A 16,702-nucleotide genomic window follows, 5' to 3' on the forward strand; every position below is an offset into this window, starting at 1 on the left:
ACCGTTCCAAAAAAAAAAAAAAAAAAAAAAAAGTATATTAATATCAATTAAAAAAAATTCTTTAAAATGAACAATGATACAAAACATTGAGTCCAGTCTTATTCTGGAAATAACAGTCCCATTTCTTTCCCTCCAGGTCAAGAATTAAGACATGCTATGGTGCTGGGATCACCGGGAAGGTTAGTGGGCGTTATAGGTTTCAGTTGGCGTGCTGTGCGGTTGAAAAACACAGTTTAAGAGTGTATGGGTAAGGCCCACCTGAGGAGAAAAAAAAACAGTATTTAAGGAACATTATGATTTACTGTGTTACAGCTTATGTCTTTTTGAAGTATGTGTTTAGGGTGTGGCCTGCACTCAAGCCAGCAGAGATCCTGATTGGTCTAATTTTGGTTCCACTGAAAAGGACCACCCCAAACACTCTATGGAGGCCGAATGCATGCCATTTGTTTTGCTCTGTCTTGAATTCCTCTGTGATTGTGTGCCTTTTGTGAAACTTGCTTTTGTTCATTCGATTTATAACTCTTAGGTTGTTTTGAATTACTTTGGCCTTCAGTTATATTGTGTAAATATTATTTGTAAATACTCAATTTAGGGGAAGTAGGGAGTGTGACACCATTTCTTTCGCATATGTTTATTCTATGTTTTGGGTTAAGGAGTTAGGGAAGTTGCGTTGTATTTTTCTTTTGATGCGTTTTTTATTTTTATTTTTTTTAGGGAATATAGAGGGTATTAAACTAGTTATTTTGTTTATTGTCCTTGAGTCCAGTCTTATTCTGGAAATAACAGTCCCATTTCTTTCCCTCCAGGTCAAGAATTAAGACATGCTATGGTGCTGGGATCACCGGGAAGGTTAGTGGGCGTTATAGGTTTCAGTTGGCGTGCTGTGTGCCAACTGAAATTCACTCCTGAATTTATCCCCTTTGTTTCTGGTTTTCACTATATTTTTGTTAATAAATTTATATTTGTTTGAACATTATCTTTGTGAGTGAGCGCACATTTATTTAAAATAATCAATCTGGAAACTCAGCGCGCAATCCGACTGAAAGAGCTGGAGCTCGAACTTAAAGTCCGCGTGAACCGGAAGTTGCAAACGACTTTTCTCCAGTGTTGTGACGTATTTCCCAGTGAAAAGGAATATTGAACTGAGGGCAGGGTTTTACTCTAGCGCTCCTCCTCTCCATCTCTGCTCATAACAGACTAACGGTTTGAGGGGATGGTTAAGCGTTTCCCAACCCAAGCCGTCAAACCTACATCAGAGAAGGAACGCCATTCCAGACCGGAAGTAACTTTTCAGACTTTAAAGATTACGACTGCAAACAATTTTTTTCTGTGTATTAACTTGCACGGATTAATTTTTCACCACAAGACTAGTAATATGCGCTAACAAAGTAAATAGGGTCAATTTTGATTTCAGTTGGACTTTAAAACTACGTTTCCCAACATGTCTCCAACTACTGGTCCACCCGGCACGAGTACGCCTGTGTCTTCTCCAAGCAGCACTTCCACTCCTGGTTCTGAATTTGTCTCTCGACGCAATTTGCAAGTAAGTCCAAGTTTTGATATTAGTAAACAAATCACGTTAGTCCCATTCTTCCGTGAAATTGAAGTGGATACATACTTCACTGTGTTAAAACGCATCGCCGCCACGCTTCAATGGCCGCGAAATGTTTGGCCGCTGCTGTTGCAGTGTAAACTGGTTGGGAAAGCTCAAGAAGTTTGTGCCGCGTTGACTCTTGAACAGAGTTTAGATTATGATGCGATGAAGAATGCTGTGTTGCACGCCTTAGAGCAAAACAGCTCCGAAATAACTCACACCAGTACAAAAACGTGTAGCTGCCATAACTATAGTAGTCACATTGCAGTAGCGTTAAAGTGTGCTGGCTGGATGTAAGCTGAGTACTTACTAGGGTTCTTCATCTGGAAGTGGTTTATCAGCGCAAGAGCCTCCATAGCATCGTTTACTGACTCCCACTCCAACAGACCAGATGAACTTCTCTCACCTGCAGTTCCACCAACACAAGAGCACACACAACACAAGTGTATTTACATAGAACCAAACATACACCACCTATATACACTTAATTCACACAATAAATTGACTATTTACAAACATATTAAACCAATTAGTAACTCACTCTTGCCAGTGAACAGTTTGACGCTGGTTGGGCTCTTTATTCCCAACTCATCACAAATCTGTAGATGAAGATACAGAAAAGACTGTTAAACTGAGCCCACACACACCCAGATCTTTAAAGCACAAAACATCTTTGTCCCAATGACTCTATTATGGCGTATATTTGAGTAAAATGGAAAACAAACGAGAGAGCCAGAAGTTGTAGCGAGTTAATGTTTTTGTTAAAAGTGCAATGCAAAAAAAAAAAAAAACATGCACAGATATCACTCAGAATAAACACTGCAACCTTAAAATGACATACGATTTCTGACCTGACTGAAAACTTCAACAGTACTGTCTGGTTGACTGTTGAAAAAGTGCAGTACGTTGCTGGGCTGCTGGATGCGGTTCTTGGCTGCCTGCTCAGCAGTGGTGAAACGGTTGTTTCTGTTGCCATGAAAATCCTTAAAACTACAACTGCCATCTTCCAGCTGGTATGACTGACCCGGCATTATGGCCTGCTGTTTGGATACACTGCAGACCAATAGACAAAAAAACTAAATAGTAGCGCACACAGACAGAAATCATGCAGATTTAGTTTTACTTGTTTTGAATGGAAAAGATAACTTTATGGTCAAATCCTTTTACATTAAATAATTAGAAAATGGACTAATTTTAAAATAAAATAAAATTAAGAAACAAAAGTAACATAATAAAATAGATGTATAATGGATATGCATGCTCTAAAAGACATTCTATTGTACACACCAGACATTGAGTTTTTGTCCAAACAGCATGTTGTTGTTAAGGTGTGAAATGGCTCTATCCACGGCATAGCAGTCTCCCATCTCCACCATCGCAGCACCTGGTTTACTCTTCATAAACTTTATCTGAGCACAAACACACACAAATATTCAACACATGAGGAGACTCTCATTTAAAAGTTAGGAATCAGCTAAATTTAAGAAATTAATATCTTACTCCGCAAGGACACGTTAAATTGATCAAAAAGGATAGTTTTTTTTGTACCATTAAATGTCTTTGCTATTTCAAACAAATGCAGTTCTTGCAATAACTGCAGCCTTGGTGAGATTAAGAGACTTATGCAGTATGCAGAAGCCTCTTAACTTAAAGGTAGGGTAGGTAGGAATTGTCTAAAAAACTTATTTTCCAAATTTGTTTAAACTTTATTTATATATCAATACATAATTAAAATGCAAGTACTCTGAAAAAGAAAGTATAAAAATCGAGTGTCTGTAGACCTCTCACGACTGTTTTAAAGACAGCTCATTATTTCCATTCACTCCACCCCCTCCCTTCTGGGCTCCTTCCAAAGCCACGCCCCCAAAACACATGAACGCGCGACTCCGACCGCTGAGCTGGAGGACGCATTATTTACCTGCATGTAGTGACATCATGTCAGAATCACATGTAATAAAAAAATCTAACTTTATCATTATGAATATAAACAAATAAGATGTATTTTAGTACTCACTATCAAGCTAGCATATTGATATTGGTAAAGTTTAAAATATTTTTTTTTTGATTCGCTAACGAGCTAGTTATATCTACAAGGCAAAGCTAAAAACAGGTTGTATTGATAGACGTTTTCCCATTACCATCAGTTACACTGTGATGAAAATGAATTTCGTGTAAGATTCATAACATATATGGTGTTCTGCATGTAAGAGTTTCCATGATGAAAGCATTGTTGACTCTGATGAGGACTAACGTTACACTCCAGAGACAAGTACCGCATCGTCAGCTCGAGGACAGGTCCGGGGTCGAGGGCGAAGCACAGGAGGTCGTGCAAGAGGCCGTGCAACTAGGGTCTGAGGATATTAACACGCGTTGTATTTCTTTGTTTCTCCAAAGACTTATAGTTCATTACCTTTTCTAGTACGGTCTTCCTTTTTTTGCCTTGTTTGCCTTCGCTAACTGCATATGCCGGTAATGTGAATTTTGATTGCTCTTTATCTGCAATTGTTTTGCTATTCCTAGGTTCCGTGCCTCTTGAATTCCTCAAATCAAACGGGTTCATGCAAGTGGGCAGATCCTGTGGCAAAAGGGTGGTTGCCATGGTTGCGAGAGAGTGACAGTCGCCTAAGCCAATCCTTTGTTTCGTCCCGAATGGAAATAATGAGCTGTGTTTAATGCAGATTAAACGGTCTAGAGTCACTCGATTTTTATACTCTTTTTTTCAGAGTACTTACATTTTAATTATGTATTGATATATATAGAAAGTTTAAACAAATTTGGAAAAAAGTTTTTTATAAAATTCCTACCTACCCTACCTTTAAGGTCTGCTTGACAAATGCTTTCAGCCATTACTTGGCAAATTCTAAGGCGCAGTTGAACCTCCGAGTTCTTCATTTGAGGATCATAAGCTCCACAACGCCACTTATGTAAAGAATCACCCACTCACCCTTTCCACATTACCGTAGAGACAGAATATGTTAAACAATCTGTCTGCATTGATCTTGTTGGGCTCAAGACCGTACACCATGACCACAGGAGAGTCAGCATGAGCGTTGTAGTCTGGTGGAGGAGGTCCATGTCCGTACTGTGCCCCACCATACCGGGGTCCGCCACGGCCACGCCCTATTGGGGGCCCCATGCGCCTACCCTCGTAGTGAGTGGGTGGAGGTGGTGGTCCATAAGTGTCATCATAGTGACCATAGCCACCCTGAGGACCAGCTATAAAAAAAATAAAATAAAGTATCTAATAATTAGAGAGAGAGGGGACTGAGAATGAAATATACACAATAAGCACCTATAAAAGCAAGAGGGACTGATTCCGTGCCTCTATTTGGGTCATTTGTTAATGTGTGTAACAAACTGACCATATTCAGGTGGATGATCCCCCAGCAGTGCTGGCTGCCTCTGCCGCTTGTTTGTGTTAGCGTTGGGGTCTGAAAGAGACAAAACAACAATACAGCATCACAACTGCTGTGATCACAAACAAAAGAAAAGGAAGGGCTGTGCAGTTCAGTGAGTGACATGCAGTGAGAATAGGGTGTTAAAACTACAAAAATCCCGATTATTGCAATACTAAAGGAAACCATAATGGAGATTTTGAATGACGTCAGGTTATTCAAAGAGAAATTCAACTATTTACATGATCCAAGAAAATCTTTCATACACAACCAAACACACACCTTGTGTATTGTTCCAATTGCCATCTGCATCGGTATCTGCACAGACAGGTATACACACAAATCAGATTAAAATAAGAAATAAAAATACAACATGAACATGATTAAATAATCATACTTCGAAAACCAAATATGCATTTATTAATTTCACTTGGGTCAGAATGTAAAACCACAGGTTCCAAGAGGGGATCAAAAGAACAATATGTATTGATTAATTGAATGAAAAATAAGCACATAAGTAGCCTGGTTCTAGATATGTTTTATCTGTGCCTGTGAGACCAAAATAAATGGTCTTCTCCAATTAAAATACACTCAAATTACATCAAAGTCATAATACAAGATTTCACAGAAAAGGAGAGCAGAGACTACTAAAACAATACAGTGATGTTTATTTACCTAGACAGGGATTTCAATAAACAGAATTAATGTCTCACTTAAACTGATAAAATACCAAAAACTTTAGGAAGGGGTTTAAGGCTTTTCTAAAAGGGTGGAGTTGAGTTGAAGTGAACATTAAAAACTGTTTGCAACCAGTTTTACTTTCTTTAATCTGACTTATCCCAATGTTCTCATTGAACATCATATTTCATGTGAAAATAAATGTGTATTTGGAACAGTTGTAATAATACGCACAAATAAATCAGGGACAATAAGCTAAGAAAAAATGCATTAAAGTAAATGGGGATCAATTTCAAGTTGACTAGACAAATGAACATGGCTGCCAAATGATAAGGTGGTAGGTCTTTTAAGAGTTATGTTATGTCGTGATGAAATTGAAGGATCTTTTCTTCTGTATTGTGACACCTAAATGAAACAATCGAGAGAGAGAGAGAGAGAGAGAGAGAAAAAAAAAAAAAAAAAAAAAAAAAAAAAAGGTAGGACAGGCCAGGGTCTTTCATCCATTGGTTGTTGAAAGGTCGGAGGCAGATCTGAATGCGAGTTTTCAATCGACTGTAATTACGGGACGGGGCCTAAGCAGACTAAATGCTTGGAGAGTCTAGCATACATCACCAGAAGTTTGAATAATAATATTGATTCAATCATACAAGGTCAAAAACAAGTGGTCACCGTGTTTTTGCCAAGACACGTTTCTGGATCAACATATTTTGTTGATCCTGGAACAACATTCTTGTCCGAAAATGTTGTCCTCACCCCATCCATAATTTATCCCTAAAATCAGAGGGAAATAATAAGTAAACACTGAGGTAGAAGCACCTAAGCCTGGTTGTAAACCTAAACTTGACACACTGTAAACTTGTCCCTCAAATCTGATTGGTTGACTGGAATGTTGTTCCTGGATCAACTTCATGTTGTATTTGGTGAAACACCAAAGTTCACACAGTTCTCAAGATCCATAACATGCATTTACAAAATGTAACATTTTAATTGAATATTTTCTGACTTAAAAACGCAGGACTATAAAGAACATTCACTCCCACAGGAAATGTTACCTTCTAAAGACAACACAATAAATATCAGTCACTTGTGGGAAAACAACCTTACTCAAATGGTCCCAAAATAATAATAATAATAATAAATTAGAGCTACATGTATCCACCACCAGGGGGTGAGGATGGGTGAAAGTATTCTTTATTTAGGCTTAAAAGGCCACATTCAAGGTCTTCCCTCCATGCCAGAAATGGCGTAAAATATCTTACCAACAAAGTTCTAGCTGATCCAGCTAGGACGAATAGTTTAAATGAGCAATGTGCTATATGCCCATTTAAATAAATACATAAATAAATGCAGCAGGCACCATGGTGGAAGTGTGATATTCTTTACCAGTCGCTCTTTTCCTGATGATTTCGTTTTCATTCAGTTCTTTAGGATATTCCTCCCAGTCCACTGCATGTGCTTTTGGTGCATTCCAGGCACATAGGTGCTTACCGTAGTAGCAAAGGTGGATAGCAGACAGCAGACGGTGTTGAGTTTAGAAGAGACGCCACATCAGCAATCAGACTTATCCACACCTGCGTCACACAGGGGGCGTAACACAGGGATCAGAACACGGTCAGCCGTGCCCAATGAATAAAACAGATTTAACATAGAGAGGAAGAGGAAGAGGGATGAAGAAATGAGAGAGAGAAAGCACTTCAGTCCACAAAGAGACAGGGCTTGGGGAGGGAGAGCTGAGGATCTGTCTGTGTGATCGGTGGGCAGCTGCGGTCCTTCCCGTGTGTTACAGCGGTGTTTTGTCGCTATTGTCACCCATAGTGTCTTGTCTGGTGCATTTCACTATTGTTAGCAAGATGGCGAAAGGATGTGTTTGCAACAATCTCACGTTGATGTCAGAGCATGTGGCCTGTGATCATGCGGTTTTGGATGTGTCACGGTGTAAAGTCGATGTCATCTGTTCGTTATGTATAGACAAATGTCTGTTCTTGGCCGGGTGAGTAGTGACGATCTCAACTTGTCGTGCTGTGCGCAACGAGACCACCGCCGCTGTGTTGAAGCACTCTTGACTTGTGTCATGCTGGTAATGTCAACTTGCCGTGTTGTCATGATGATCTCTGCATAAATCTCAAACGATTTGTCTGATAGTATGTTGTCATGACAATGTCAGCTTGGCATGATGTCATGGCGATCTCTGACCAACCCAAATCTCTGACCATGGCACTTGTGTTGTAGCAATCCTGATCTGGTGTTGTCACTTATGTCAGTGCGGCATGTTCGCATGATGTTCTCAGGAAAGAGGAGAGAAGCGAGAGCAAAAGTAGCCCAAACACCCAAGAAACATGACTGCATTAGGCAGGGAACGAGAAGAAAATATCTATTCTTCTGTCATTCTGTGTATCTGTACCACTTCCCTTCATGTGTTTGCTGCTTGATCAGTCGCTTGGTCGGTGTTGATATGTGAAAGTCTTCGGTGATAGTCTGTAATGTGTTATCCAAAGAGATTAGACTCATGTCCCTAAAATGTGTCGTTAATTCAGAGATGTCCGCCACCTTTGTAGAGAATGGAAGGATATCTTGAGTGTTTTGTATCCGTGCGACCTCGATACGAGTGAAACTGCAGACTTTGAAGTGTTTAAAGTTGCCATGAGTTCCGTTTGGCTGTTCCATGTGGCCTGCTGAAGTGCTGCGAGTGTGCCTTGCAGAGAAACTTAAGTACATGGAAATGTTTTGTTGGATGTAAAATGTGTTCAGCAGCTAGTTCAAGCACATGAGCTTAACGCATCACATCTCAGGAGTAAAAAATGCTCAGCAATTTTACCCTTTGAGACCTGATAGCAAATACAAACTCTGGCCAAAGACAAACAAGCTTTAGTCTTCAAAAAAGATAGAAGAAGAAAAAAAAAGTATTCTGAATGCAAAAATGTATTATAAAACAACTTAATCTGGGTAAAGTTGGTTCCTGAATGATCCATTAAATATTGCCTGGACCATTGTGAATCTTTACGTTCACGAATCAACCTGTTATATACAGCCTGGCTCTACAGCCCCGTTCAGTGAAATTCTGCTCCTGGAGGGACAACGTCCTGCAAAGTTCAGCTTCAACTTGCCCCAACACACCTGCCAGGAAATTTTTAACGATCCTGAAGACCTTGATTAGCTGGTTCAGGAGTGTTTAATTTGGGGTTGGCGCTAAACTCTTCAGGAGAGTGGCCCTCCAGGAGCAGGACTGGATACCCCATCTCTATTGCAAAGCAAAAAACAAATCTCCATCATGTAATATTTGCTTGATGCAGTGTCATGCTCAGTGACTACAGGTGAAAGGAGTGCCTGCTTCTAAGGAATTGCTATATGAGAAACACTTGTGCTTTAACAGGTGGCATGCGCAACAGACCAGTGTACGTCAGTATTAGCTAAGAAGAATGTGCGCTTCTGCAGTCAGTATGACAATCATGCCCTCTCAAGTGCATGTCTTTCCATTAAATAAACGAATGTGCGGTTTTTTTTAAAGGCGGATGTTCTTTTTGCGTATGTGCAAGAGTGCGTGTCCATGTAAGAATGTCTATTTACTACTACAACCATGTAAATATTTTGTATTATAATCTAAAGTGAAGGAACACAAGAATGAAGCAGCATCACTGAAGTGACGTAGTTGGGAAAAGATCCACTATTGAAGTTACTTCAAACTTCCCAAAGGCGTCACTTGAGGAGGCCTGTCCACACACCCATCCCCAAAAAACATAAGGAGCAGCACAGACAGAGTGCAACGGCTGTACAGTACCTTGGCCACTGAGATTGGGGTTGGTGTAATCCCATGTATCCTGATCGTTTTTGAAGACGTTGAGACGGGTTGGCTGTACAATAAAAAGTGATATTTCATTAGGAATAAGTTTTTACTGGGGTAATTAGTCACAATCATTTGAATTGTCCCTGCTCATTTAAAGTGTGAGTGTGCTACATATAAGCCTTCTGCAAATGTCAAAGCACTCATTCTGAAATCTGAATTCAGATATGCGTTTATAAGATATATGCATACAACTTAATACAAATAGTAGCTTAGTTATTTATATTTGTTATGTAATTGTTATGTGTTAGATAATATAGATTTTTTGGTACAGTAACTTTAAATGATTGGCACTCGTTTTGCCGTGAAATGAATGTTCCATGTCTTTATTAAAATGAACGGTCCAAAAGAGTCATGACTTTTCACTTTTCAACTTACCTTTGACTATGTGTGAGATTTAGTTACTAGCTTAGTCACTAGCCCATACCTTTTAATGAAGAAAAATAATAATAAATGCACCTATTACAGAATGACTTAATTTGCCATATTGACTCCAGGCCTGTAGAAGGCACTGTACAGCACAAACAGTTTGATGTCATTTTATGGGGTACTAACCTTGGCATACTCAATTTTAAGGGTGCAGCAGCCCGAGTAGATGTCAGCTCCGTTGAGAGAGGCTTTAGCTCTTTGCGCACTCTGGACTGAGTCAAATGTGACCAAGAGTCAAGGAGAACAATATTTCTAATGTAAATAAGAGCATGCAGTCTAAACTACACTTGTACAGGGTTTGATCTTTGTTCTAGTGAAAAGCCCCATACTCTAATCTTAAAACACATTAGTGAAGGTTGAAGTCATTTTGTTCAAGGATATTCGATCATGGCTTGAACTCCATTTTTCCTGAAGATCACAATCCTTTGCACGGGTCCACAGTTATTGCAGATGGTGTACAGAACGTCCTATGGACAAGAAATGACAATAAACAGAGGCACAAAGAATGAAGACAAGCTCAGATGCAGTAGTAGACAGCTAGACAGTAGAGTCTACACAGCTACACCATCATAATATATGACCATGATGATCAATATCTAAACAACTTACCGTGGTAATGGGGTAGATGGGGTTCATGATTGTGAGTAGTAGTACATTGTTGACGCTCCTTGTATCATCAGAGTCGCTGGGCCGAGAGATTTTTTGACTGGTAGAGTAATTGATGTAAGATGGCCGGCCAGCAATGTAGATTTGATTATTGTTAGCATATGTCACTGCGTTAGAGGAGCCGCCCATATCCTCAAACTCCACCAGTGCCTGACGCTTCTTTGGCATCAACACAACATAACTGAAAGACAAACACATGCACGCACACTGAATAATGACTTTGAATTCCTCAAACAATTTTGCTGAAATGGTGCAAAATGCAAATCAATTAATAGAAGGAAAAAAAAAAACTCCCATCCCCATCTTGAATAATGGATTATCATCATGGGATTAGAAACACTTTTTGGTATACTATTTAGTGGTCGACCGATATATCGCCGAGGCCGATATATCGGCCGATATTTGGAATTTTTTAGATATCGGCATCGGCCGATAAATCTTTCCGTTTGGCCAATATATTTCAAAACAGTTTGTGACTGTGCATTCGCGCTTTTTTCCACTGATGCGAACAGAGCGAGCGTGAATGAACTGAATACACTCGCTCTGCTCCGCCCAGCACCGTAAAACAAGCCACTCAGAAGTGAAGCAGACATCTGACAGACACAGTAAATGACCATTCGCATTCGCTTTCTAACCTGACGCTACATTGTGTTACACACAAAAACACTCCGGCGTGCAGCAGAGTCTATTCAAACAGTACCATGATATGTCAGATCCGCAGCCCAGCGGTAGCTCCAGTGGGGGTCACAGATGTGATATAAACGAATTCAAACACAACTGAAAACATTTTACCTCACAAACAGTCAAAAATCCTGTGACTGGCTGTTCCTCAGATACGCGCGTTGTTCTCGGGTTACATTTAAACTAGACGCTGTTTTCCAACGGACTCGCGTGCACGGAAAAGCTGGGTCGCGTTCATTACAGATCAGTTGGTCGCGTGAGGTGGATGAGAAGAGAACACTATGTAATAATATTACGTTTGAAAATAAATCCTTGAAAATGTTATTCACTATCTACTGTATTTATTTATCCATGATTGGCGTAATATCGTGTGTAGTATACATTTTCATATGTTCATGTATGTCATGCAAATACATGTGACGGCTTGCAACTTTTTAAAGAAACACACAAGCAAGTGTTTTTAAAGAAACACATAAATCATTATTATTTAAATATACTTGAAGTAAAACAACCTTAAAAAAAGGTTGAACTATTTAAACTATTTTAAAGTAAATAGTGTAAATAAACTATGTGAGATTTATATTTAACTATGTTGTACATAAAATGTATGTAATCTCACATACTATTTTGTCATTATGAATATTCTTTAGATTGGTTCATTAATGATAAATGTTATTTGTTGTAACCTGCAGTAAGCAGCAGTAATTATTTATGTGACTGAAAAAATGACTGCTGCTTACTGCAGGTTACAAATAAATAGTTTTAGTTGCACTAAAACTTTATTTATTGAAGTGTTACCTTAGCTTTTTGTTTACATTTTAATTTCTTAGTAAATATTTTTTATTGCAAAAAGAATTTTGCATAAATAGTATGTACAATAAATGTTCATTTAGTTTCACCAATATTCTTTATGTCTCTCATTTACTGTATTCACATGTATTGTATCGGCCTCATATCGGCCAATCGGCCAGATTGCTTTCTCAATATCGGCATCGGCATCGGCCATTAAAAATCCCATATCGGTCGACCACTAATACTATTATTGGTTAAACAAGTTTTCTCTTAATACCAATGAAGACATTAGTACTGTTTATCTTTTATTTAGTCAGATATAGGGCTGCACGATATGAGGAAAAGCTGCGATGTGCGATAACATTGTTTAATATTGCGATGACGATATGACTTGCGATAAGTATTCAAATGTGAATGTTAGCTATACTGTTCTCCTATGTCTTAGTGCTTTAATAGGTTCTTTGCGTGTTAGGTCAAACGTTTATTACCTGCCTGGTTCAGATTACACGATTTTAGAGCGATTTTGGCACGATCTGTTTGACGTAGGGTGTCGTGGGGATTCGTAAACGACAATGGGCGTCGGGACGCAATATTCGATCGTTTCATCTCGTATAGTGTGTCATAGTGGGCGACAACCTACGTCGCGTCTGCGATGCTTCAGGACATCACGACAGAGAGACTAGCATGTTTAATTTTTTAACGTTCCTCCACGACGGGTTGAGTATGTGAGCGAGAGTGCGAGCAACAGTGAGTGTGTGTGTGCGCCAGTGAGCGAGTGTGTGTGTGTGTGTGTGTGTGTGTGTGTGTGTGTGTGTGTGTGTGTGCGCAAGTGAGTGAGTGAGCGAGGGACAGTGAGTGTGTGTGTGTGTGTGCGTGCGCGAGTAAGCGAGAGTGTGTGTGTGTGTGTGTGTGTGTGTGAGTGATATTTAATATTAAGATATTAAAATTTGTTTAATTTAAAGCAGCAGTTCTCAACCGAGAGGCCTTAAACTTTCTAGAGGGCCACAGGATAACTTAAAATTATTTAATTCTATTTTTTTTTATTAATTGAAATGCAAAAAAAAGAAAAAAATGAAATCCTTTCTTTTTCCCTGTGTCATAAAAAACACACAGAATCATAATCTTGAATTAATATCAACACTCCCTTGTGTAAAAAAGCAGCGCTTTCATAATTACAGCGGAAATACCAGAGGAAATAGCTCTCCGATATCAGGGGCCTTTGAATATTGTGTTGGACAATGGAGGGCCTTTGAGTCAAAAAGACTGAGAAGTGAGAACCACTGGTTTTAAGGAATTTTTGTAATAGCTGTTCTAAAGTAATGAACCCTTTTGTAACGTAATATCTCTGTCAACAAAGTAAGGACTAGAATGAGAACCACAAGGGCTGAGGATAGCATTTGGGACAGGGACAATTCTTATCCACCATGAACATTACCTTATTGTGCCAAATTCCTGTAGCGCCTCCACCAGATCAGACTCGGCAATGCCGTCAATAAGCCCCCTTATATGCACCACAAGCGAGGGCAAGGTCTTGTGCGGGTCACTGTAACCCTCCTGCACATACAAAGGAAAGAACAAATGGTTAAATTAAACAATAGTAGAAAACTAGAATCCTTGTGAATGCTTAAAGCAAATATATAAAATATTCATATATATATATAAAATATTCATATATATATATATATATATATATATATATATATATATATATATATATATATATATATATATACATATATATACATATACATATACATATATATATATATATACATATATATATATATATATATATATATATATATATTCATTCATTTGCTTCTCTACGTTAGCCTCTCGGTAACTAGTAATATATATATATATATATATATATATATATATATATATATATATATATATATATATATACATATATATATATATATATATATATATATATATATATATATTCATTCATTTGCTTCTCTACGTGACTACGTGACTCAAACTAGTGAAATTGATCCAATTAAGTTACCAGCATCACATTCAGAGTTCAGATACCATGATCTAACCAGAGTTAGTGTTTCGCGCAAAAACTGAAACTCTACGGCTTTTGAATTGTCTCGTGCACTTTCCGACATTTTCCATTCGGCTAAATCAATGAAAAGAAGTCTGTTAACAAGCAGTGTGAATGGCTTATCAGAGGCTGATCTGACTGAACAGAACAATGAATGCGCATTGAGGAAAGCAATCCTAGCCGAACCACAGGGACAAATTAGTTGTATTAGATTATGTATATTATATATATATCACATTATATGTAATGCTTATATCCTCCACAATCACATAATTATTTCTCATAACTAAACAGACTAACAAACTGGTGTTAGCTACAAGCTAGCCTTATTAGCATCACGTACTGAATGGAGAAAAAAATCGTTTCAAGAAAAAATGAATGTCTAGCACCACAAACCTAAAAAAAAATGCAATAACATGAATTGAATGAAAGTACCGTGGCCATTCCGTCGCCGTCTGTTTTCTGTCTTTTTGTTGCTCTGCCTCCGTCACCGTAATAATGGCCAGCCGCAGCAGCCATGTTGTCTCAAATGAAATGTTATAAAATGGAACACACACCACTGCTGGAGCTACGGCAACCCGCAGGAGGAGGGGGAAACGCGAGAGGAAAAGGAATTTTGGGAATGGCTGCGCTTCAACACTTATTAAGCTGCCTACCTAGACAACATTTTTAAGGCTGCGACGTCGCGTTCGAATGCGTCTGGAGCACCAAAATGACGTTTACCTAAATTAGAATCAGAAAGAGCTTTATTGCCAAGTGTGCTTGCTCACACAAATAAGTTTTCTCTGTAGGCTAAATGAAGCTTAATTTCCAGTGCACACATAAATACAACAAGACACATAATAACAAAATTAAAGAATAAAGATATTAAAGAATAAAGAAAAGTAAATTGTAATATTTACAGATATGAACATATTTACAGTTAACAGTATTATGGATAATAAATAAAAGTGAATTAACAAGAAATTGCACTAAACAGTGGGAGTATTGCACTAAGATTGGCCTCGGAAGGAATTGAACTGTTCAGTAGGGAGATGGCCTGTGGGAAGAAGCTGTTTCTGTGCCTAGATGTTCTAGTGCTCAGCGCTCTGAATCGCCAGCAGGAAGGCAACAGTTCAAATAAGTTGTGGCCAGGGTGAGTGGAGTCTGTGATGATTTTTACCTCCCCTCTTCCTCACTCTGGAAGAGTACAGGTCCTTGAGGGTGGGCAGGGGAGTACCAACAATCCTTTCAGCAGTCCGGGCTGTCTGTTGTGGTCTTCTAATGTCTGATTTAGCTGAACCAAACCAGACAGTTCTAAAAGTGCATAGAACAGACTCAATGAGTAGAACTGTGGCAGATTGAACTTCTTCAGCTGGCGAAGCAAGTACAACCTCTGCTGGGCCTTTTTCACAATAGAGTTAAAGTGTCCCACTTCAGGTCCAGAGAGATGGTGGTGCCCAGGAACCTGAATGCCACAGTGCTGTTCATGATAGTAAGGGAGGGGAGTGAAGTCCACTATCATCTCCACAGTTTGGAGTGTGTTCAGCTCCAGGTTGTTGTGACTACACCAGATAGTCAGCTGCTCAACCTCTCTTTTGTGTGCAGACTCAAGACTGGCAGCAATACTGCTGTTATAATATTGTAGTTAAAAAAAAAAGAAAAAAAAAGAAGGATTATATATGATTCATACAGACACACAGTGCACACATTTGTGTAGTCATTAAAAAACCCATGGTTTCGAGGCAGCCAATGCTTCATACTAAAGGACATTTAACTTTAACTACAAAAATATTTGGTCTGTGCGAATTTGCCATGTTTCCATCCACTTTTTGGTGTTCACATGTTTTGTTGCAGCCGTTTCAGTTTGCCTAGAATTTTGATCTTTGTATTTTTTCCCTATAACAGTAATGAGTGTACTACAATTTTACGTAAAATGGTTTAACAATTTGTAACTGCTTTGACTCAAGAATGGAGTGAATCCAAAACACAACTAAACAGCTTTATGTTTGAGCACTGCAAACACACACACAAAACAAAATCAGACCTCCAGGAGAGATGCATTTCATTCAGGACATGACTAAAAGCTGTACACAAAAGCAACTAAAGGCCCAATTAAAAAACAAAACAAAAAAACAATCCATTCTAATTGTATTTTGCAGTAATAATATCATTAATTATTTGTGCTGTAAATGAGGTCATCACAATACAATTTTATATACCAGCAGAATGTCAAAATTCTCAAACAATTTTGACAGAGCAGCAAAAACTAATACCAGGCTAACTAAAGTAAAAAGACCTAAAAGAATTACTGAAGGCAAGTAAAGAGTAACTTGCAGCAACTTACAAACAATAAGACAAATTAATAAAAAAAACATTATGGTTAAAATTGTGCCATTTTTAATTTAAAACAGTACACCCTCTATCCCTTGAAGATTAGAGTTGAATAAAGAATTCTTTCATTGTGTATGGGAGTGTGAAGAGATCTTGAAATTCTGGAAGTCAGAGCAGACTATGATAGATAAAATAATCAATGTTACTATTTCTCTTGAAACATTTTTTTATATAAAATGTATGTCCTAGTAATGTTAAAT

The 16,702-nt window shown here is 38.4% G+C and overlaps 1 protein-coding gene across 1 annotated transcript; it reads right to left on the minus strand.

The window, feature by feature from the left end:
• On the minus strand, window positions 1-14,693 carry hnrnpl (heterogeneous nuclear ribonucleoprotein L). Its single transcript, XM_079872575.1, has 14 exons — window positions 14,565-14,693; window positions 13,509-13,627; window positions 10,544-10,781; window positions 10,316-10,401; window positions 10,061-10,157; window positions 9,443-9,515; window positions 5,272-5,307; window positions 4,957-5,025; window positions 4,539-4,810; window positions 2,882-3,003; window positions 2,446-2,647; window positions 2,136-2,193; window positions 1,905-2,000; window positions 1-258 (listed from the first exon to the last, which is right to left on the minus strand). Exons 1-14 carry the CDS (start codon window positions 14,646-14,648, stop codon window positions 200-202), a joined length of 1,611 nt encoding a protein of 536 aa, XP_079728701.1. The 5' UTR covers window positions 14,649-14,693; the 3' UTR covers window positions 1-199.
• Between the last annotated feature and the right edge of the window lie 2,009 nt (window positions 14,694-16,702).

The sequence above is a fragment of the Squalius cephalus genome (assembly GCF_949319135.1).
Source record: "Squalius cephalus genome assembly, chromosome: 5".
In the NCBI taxonomy this organism is placed as follows: Eukaryota; Metazoa; Chordata; class Actinopteri; order Cypriniformes; family Leuciscidae; genus Squalius; species Squalius cephalus.

What these genes read in the sequence shown, in the direction of transcription:
- hnrnpl (XM_079872575.1), bottom strand. Translation starts at nt 14,648, where the DNA reads ATGGCTGCTGCGGCTGGCCATTATTACGGTGACGGAGGCAGAGCAACA. An exon ending in GGACAAAAACTCAATGTCTG is followed by an intron (nt 2,648 to 2,881) that starts GTGTGTACAATA and finishes ATTGGTCTGCAG; the next exon opens with TGTATCCAAACAGCAGGCCA. An exon ending in CTGTTGAAGTTTTCAGTCAG is followed by an intron (nt 2,194 to 2,445) that starts GTCAGAAATCGT and finishes CTTCATCTACAG; the next exon opens with ATTTGTGATGAGTTGGGAAT.